The 6,936-nt window shown below is 31.1% G+C and overlaps 1 protein-coding gene across 2 annotated transcripts; it reads left to right on the forward strand.

The window, feature by feature from the left end:
- Positions 1-1,043: 1,043 nt before the first annotated feature.
- LOC18105755 (transcription factor TCP5) lies at positions 1,044-3,422 on the forward strand. 2 transcript variants are annotated; one of them, XM_024586520.2, is made up of 2 exons: positions 1,044-1,343; positions 1,773-3,422. In XM_024586520.2, the coding sequence occupies exon 2, from the start codon at positions 1,837-1,839 to the stop codon at positions 2,968-2,970; it is 1,134 nt and encodes a 377-aa protein (XP_024442288.2). In that variant the 5' UTR covers positions 1,044-1,343; positions 1,773-1,836; the 3' UTR covers positions 2,971-3,422. The 2 variants fall into 2 exon arrangements, with proteins under 2 accessions (XP_024442288.2, XP_006374413.3); XM_006374351.3 differs by having other exon boundaries at positions 1,044-1,295.
- The last annotated feature ends 3,514 nt before the right edge of the window (positions 3,423-6,936 follow it).

The raw sequence follows: 6,936 nt of genomic DNA on the forward strand, positions 1-6,936 counted from the left end.
AAAAATCACATTGGATTTAAATCTAATAATGAATTATGGCTGGAGAATAATAACTTCTTAAGCTTTATGTTGAAATACTTACCTTTCCTTTCATGCATCGCTGACGGGTGGAGTTGTTTGATATGATGTTAAAGTTTTGATGATAAAATAATCACGAGTTTAAATTTTAATATCTTAATTATTTCTCGTTAAAAAATAGATAAAAAAGCATAAGATAATAGTGTAACTATATTAGATTCAAATCTAAAGAATTTTTATTTTAAAAAATGTATTAAAGAGTAATACATGAAGTCATTTTGAAACTTTATTGGACAATTTAAATTTTTTTATTGACGTGTTTCTTTAATAACTTAAGTTTTTTAAATAAAAGGTTACTCAAAAAATGCTATAAGATTTAAATTAAGTAGTGTCATTGCAAATTTGTTTCCATTTGAATAAAAATATTCAACTCATCATTAAATATATAACCCAAAATTGGAAATATATACCGATTTGTCAAAAAAAAAATGATAATAATATAGTAAATTAATGTAAAAAATAATGGTTCAATAGCGTGCTTTCTTTTTATTCAGCTAGGCATGCATTAAAAAGCTAGCTATTTGTAGTTGTGAATAAAGCATAAGCCCTCTTTTTCTATTTTGTGTTGGATGGTCCCCATGAAAATTAACTCATAATAAACTTTAATTAAATTTTTTTTACATATATGACTAATTAAGTCTAATAAAATTGCTATATTAAACTTAATCAAGGGGTTGGCCTCATGGTTAAGGAAGTTTTTTTTATTATTATTTAAATTTTGAGGCTAAAATGTATAAAATTTGATTAAATTCTTCTAAATACAACAGGTGGACAATGCGTTTTTAAGATAATTTGAAGAATAACTTAATCTTCAGTACTGATATGCAAAATAGTTCAAGAACATCCTAACCATTCAACTAAAAAACATTTTGACACTACATGGACATCACATGGCCACAAATGTGCCATATACACCTTTTTATCCCTAGTATACATTCCATAAAGCATGGCTTGGTAAAATTCCAGCATCTTTGTAGTTCTTTCTCAAAATTGGGAGTTTATGCAAATAAGGTAGATATATATTCTTGACAAATTAATCGCAAAAAAAAATAAAATTGATGCAAGTTTAATAGAACCTCCCCCACACAAGCTAGGTCGTTAAATTAAAGAAAGGACTCTCAAATGGTGCTGTGTTGTCTTCTCTGATTGCCCCTCCTCCTCCTCCCTAGCCAAGCTGAACAGATATATATATGGAAGCCTACAGTTTCCTGCTTGATGTAAGTTAAACTCTCGTATATTCGCCTAAAATAGGCGATATATTCATGGTAAACTTTTCCAAATATATGTTTGTTATTTCCATATAATTTCTTGCTCTCTTTTGCTTGATTTCATCTCCATATATGAGGGACAGTGATACTGTATAAATGTAAAATTTAGATTTCCATTGTCTCCATATTCAACTCAACCCTAGATTCAATTCAACTACTACTTCAGAGAATCCTTATACATGATAGTTCTCAAGTTTTTATTGAATTTCAAATAACATACCCAAAAAGAGAGAAAAGAAAAAAGGTTTTCGATGCACTAAATTCTTTCCTGCAATTGCATATATAGTATTGTTAATGTCTGAGAAACATCTTTCATCTTTATTTCATCTTTGTATTGATAAAGAAATATATTTCTTCTTTATGGATTGTGAAAATAATTAGATTTTCAGAGTAACTGATTGTGTTAATGTACTACTGATTGATCAGACGTAGATGCTACCTTGCATAAGTACTATATACTCAATAATGTGATCGAGAGAATCAAGGTAAGATGATTTCAAATTCAAGAGTTATGGATTTGCAAGGAAAACAAGCAGGTGGCGGCGGCAGTGAGGGCGACAAGATTTCCAAGGCAACACCATCCACTTCATCAAGACAATGGTCAGCATTTAGAAATCCAAGGATTGTTCGCGTCTCCCGGTCTTTTGGAGGAAAAGATAGGCATAGCAAGGTTTGCACAGTGAGGGGACTGAGGGACCGGCGAATTAGGCTTTCTGTACCCACAGCCATTCAGTTATATGATCTTCAAGATAGGCTTGGCCTTAGTCAGCCTAGCAAGGTAATAGATTGGTTGCTTGATGCTACTAAAAATGATATCGATAAGTTGCCTCCACTTCAGATGCCTCCAGGGTTTGGTCAATTCCACCAGCCAATGCTATTTTCTCATCAATCAAATATTGCATCTCCCTTCTTTGATCCCAATTCTACGTTTATCAAGGACGTAGGATTTCATTCATTAGGGATAAAGATCGGTACCAGTACTGCTGGTCTTGATGGGCAGGTGCAAAACAGTAGTAATACTATGCCAAAATCAAGCTATAGCAGGGATATAGAAGCTTCAATAAGAGCAAAAAGCAAGCAAGTTGACACTATTAATGAGAAAGGAAAGTGGATCAAAACAAATGAAGATGGAGAAATTGGAAGTTACAGTACTACTGGACAGGTCCCCGCTCAAAATTTCTTTCCTTTAGCCAATCATTCTTCCTTACCAAGCTTGCTATACAATCCTACTGTGCCCTTCAACTCCAATCATTGGGATGCTTCAAATTTATCTCTATCTACACAATTTGGAGGCCATGGATTTCTCTCCCAAACAGAAAATTCCTTGGACACCCCATCATCACTGCCTCTCTCTTCTGGCTCTCAATTATTTTTCTGCCCACCTCCACCAATGCCACCACTCTTTCCATCCTATCCTCCTTGTGTTACCACTCCCTCAGAGAATGAGTCCAGAGATATGAACCATTTCCAATTATTGAGCTCAAGTTCGTCACAGCATATCTTACCGATTTCCCTGACAATGAGCTCAACAACAAAACCTTTTTCCTTGAATCTAAATCCTGGGCTTCTTCGTTCGCAAAATAATAACGAAAGCAATCCTGATGAAGATACTACAGAATCATAAATATCACCCTGCATGGCTTGGTTTTTTCTTTACTTGGTTCAAGGATGGATGTTGAAGGCAGACTTTATAAACATGTACCTCAGCGGGTGGTCAAGTGATCAGAGTACAGTATGGGAGTTTAAAGCTCTTCGAGCTATCACATTATTATGTTCTCTTGTGTTACCCTCTAAACATCTTGGAGACACATGCAATCAAACGTTGTAAGATGCTACCTTGCAACATGAATTATTTCCTATATATCCGTACGCGGATTCAAGCTATATATGACGATACAAGTAAGACACCAGACACTTCTATCTTTCTGTAGTTTTATATACAAGTATTTATTTTGCAGACAGTACTTTTGTCCATATATATATAAACTAAGTTCTTTTAAGTTTCTGTAAAAGTTATTACTTAAACGAAAACCAAGTATGATGCGCTTTGAGTTATTACAACCTTTGGATTTTACATATTTGAGTTGCAGAAACATTATAGCATATTGCTCCTGTATTTTCGCTCTTATGATCAATTTTTACATCTTTTCTCCAAGGCCTCTTTCCTTCAGCTAGACCCAATTTTGCATCATTTATCTTAGGGTGCGACGAGCTGCCAATTGGAAATGCATGGCTGAGTGTTTAGCCCTTATATTGATGGTTTGGAACATTGTTTTGGCTAAATAAGAAAATATGCCTTCACAATAAGGCATGGCTAATTAAAGACTTAATCTGAGGCAATGAGTTGAAGTATATACAGCTCATGTTCAAATCATCACCCCACTTCCAAGTATCACACAAAAAGAGTCATATCTTCTGATCCAGTAGCCAATGCCGTCAATGGCGAATATTTCTTTTTATTTTTTTGTCTCAATAATCAGCTAAAATAATTAGATTCAGTAAAAGAGGATTACTATTTTTATTATTTGTACGAGCATAAATTGTGTTTGGAAAATAAATTATGTGTAAAAAATTTTGCTAAGAAAATGAAGTACTTTTGTGATGTTTGGTCTAGTGCAACATGTTGGGTTTTTTAAAATACATATATGCATGTTGGGTTTTTTAAAATACATATATGCAGTAGAAATAAAAAATTTAAAATTTTTTAGGGAGTCCAAGGATCCTGTTAAACAGATTTAGAGCTGTTTATGCAAAGATTACCTGAAGATCAGATGTTTTTTTCAGCTTTGAATATTTGCTTCGAGGCTGGTTTGTCACAAATCACAAGTCGTTCAATTATCCATCCTCTAACGATAATCCACACGAACCACCACTAAAAAATCTCATAAATCATTTTAGGAGAGAGAGATTGTTATACCTTAGAGTGCTAGCTCTTTTCTTTTATGTTTTAGGTGTTTCTATATTGTACTCTATCTAACATAACACCTGTGGAAATAAGAGGCATAATATTTTGGGACCAAGAGGTTTGCTCCCTCTGTGGTCTCAGGTTCGAGCCCTGTGGTTGCTCCTATGAAGACCACTGGAGGCTTACATGGTCGTTAACTTCATGGCCCGTGGGATTAGTCAAGGTGCGCGCAAGCTAGCCCGGACACCCACGTTAAACTAAATAAAAAAAATAAAAAAAAGAGGCATAATATTTTATTTATAAGAAAACCTAAAACCCTATAAATGATAAAATATCAATTTGCCCCTTAAATAATATCACATATATTATTTTAGGCTATTTTTAAAAATTTATCCAATCAAGTCCTTGATTGTTTCTGATTTTAGAATTGTAATCCTCTATATTAATTATATTTCAGTCCTCAATTTCTAAAATTTATTTACAATCAAGTCACACTTCATTAACTATCTCATTTTAATTTCTGACCAAATGTTCTTATATGTGTGACCTATTATGTTTCCTAATAAGTTGATCCAAATATAAATCACAATTCTAAATAAAATAGGATTATATAAATTAAACAAATTAATTTATTATCAATTCAACAATTGATTGATTTATATTGGAAGATCAAGTACAATGTCTAGCAACCTCTCATAATCCCCTAAATATTAGAAAAGTCATGAATAGTTTGACTTAACCTTTCAGTAACTAGTTTCTTAGTGTAATTATTATCTCTTCATCAACAATGTTTCAATTTAGACATTATAGCATAGAGTGTGTCTACTATGTCAAATCATGTTTATTCTCAACATTATAGTCATTGATTATTTGAATAAGATTTGAAACCCTTTTCAAATCTCATTCCACCTTGTGCAAGGATTTACAATCAATACTATTTGAGAACAAATAAAATATTTTTCCTAATTCACCAAGGGTAATGAATCCTCTCTTGATTACTTAAATGTCTTTATATAGTTCATGTTATACCTAATATCTACCCATTTGTTACCCTTGATTAGAACAATATGTAGTAGGATCAAAACATAACATTCTCTATATAAGATAACTCAGTGATCTCATGTCTAAAAATAATTTACACAACTGTCATATGAGTTTTTCCATAGAACAAAGGTGATCCTTTCATATAGAATTCTCATGCGAGTCAATTCAATGTACATATCATCTGACAAACATCTATATATTAGTTCTAGTTATTCCACATACCTTAGTTTATGAGAACAATTGCTTCCTTTCATAAAAGAAAGAACATAATATGTATCAATCTCAATAACTCTAATTAATGTACAATTTTAATAGAGCATTAACCGGGAACATTTAGGAACAATGCTTTGATGCAATAAGAATCTCATAATTATAACAACTTTATAATTTTCTTTGCAAAGCATTTTTGTCCCATGAACTTTATCGTTAATCTAGATTCATTAATCAAATAGTTGATGAATATTAAAAAATAGATTAAATATATATACATGAACAAAGTTAATGTCATGTGTAACCAACTGATTAACTTCAAGGTATATACACTAACACAACCTATATATAAAAAAAAATGTTTGTTATAATGAAAAGGAACTCTTGCTTTTATGATAAAATTTATTGTGTTTACATGTAATTTTTTTTTTTTGTATAATATAGTAATATATGTAACATGCATTGTACCCGGAATAAAAGAAAACATATATTAAACATGCTTTAAAATTTTGCTTGATAAAATGTTTTCTTCTTTTGTGAATAAAAATTTCAAAGTGCACAAATATTTTTTTGTTTTTTTGTGAAATAATTTATTTTTAATTTATTTTTTAAGTGAGTATAAGGAATGAGAAAGTAAAAACAATCAAAAAATAATTTATATTTTAATTAGAGAGAGTGAAATGGTGAGGTTTGAAAGATACTATTTGAAATTAAGCTTTTTGATTCATGTGATTTTATAATATATTATCAAATTTTATATGATTAAATGATTATGAGTTTGAACCTCATTATTTTTTTATTTAATTAAATAAAAAAATATGTTTAAATTAGAGATTTATCTATAAAAATTTAGCGCTTAAAAAACTTTTATTTAAAAAAGTAGGTTAGAAATAATATAAAACCAAAACCTCACTTAACCAATTTAATATTTGAATATAATTTTTTTATATAAAAAGGTAAACTTGGTGAGGCAGTTATACCCCTCACCGTATCCGACCAACTTATCCCTTGGTTTGAGTTCATAAATTAAGATGTAGTTTTCTAATGCATCAACAATCCGAGCCCGCTTAAGCTAAAAGCCACTTAATAAAATGCTTTAACAATAATTAAGATATATTTGTTAATTATATTTTTTTAAATAAAAATTATTCGAGGTCCCATTTTCCAAACATACATAAAAAATATAAAAAAATAAATTTCATTTATAGGTTTATCCAAATCTCACATTAACCTTAAAACCACTCCATGTAGATCTAGTAGACGAGAAACAGTGCCTCTACATGTTCTCTTGCACGGTGGAACCCTCGAGGAAAAGGCTACAACAAAAGAGGTGCCCTAAATTTTATTCAATCACTTCTTTTCAGAAACGCAGCAGCTCTTTTTGTCAGTACATATATTAATTTGGAGCAGAAAGCCAGCTGCCCAGAATGC

The sequence above is a fragment of the Populus trichocarpa genome, chromosome 15, assembly GCF_000002775.5.
Source record: "Populus trichocarpa isolate Nisqually-1 chromosome 15, P.trichocarpa_v4.1, whole genome shotgun sequence".
NCBI lineage: Eukaryota > Viridiplantae > Streptophyta > Magnoliopsida > Malpighiales > Salicaceae > Populus > Populus trichocarpa.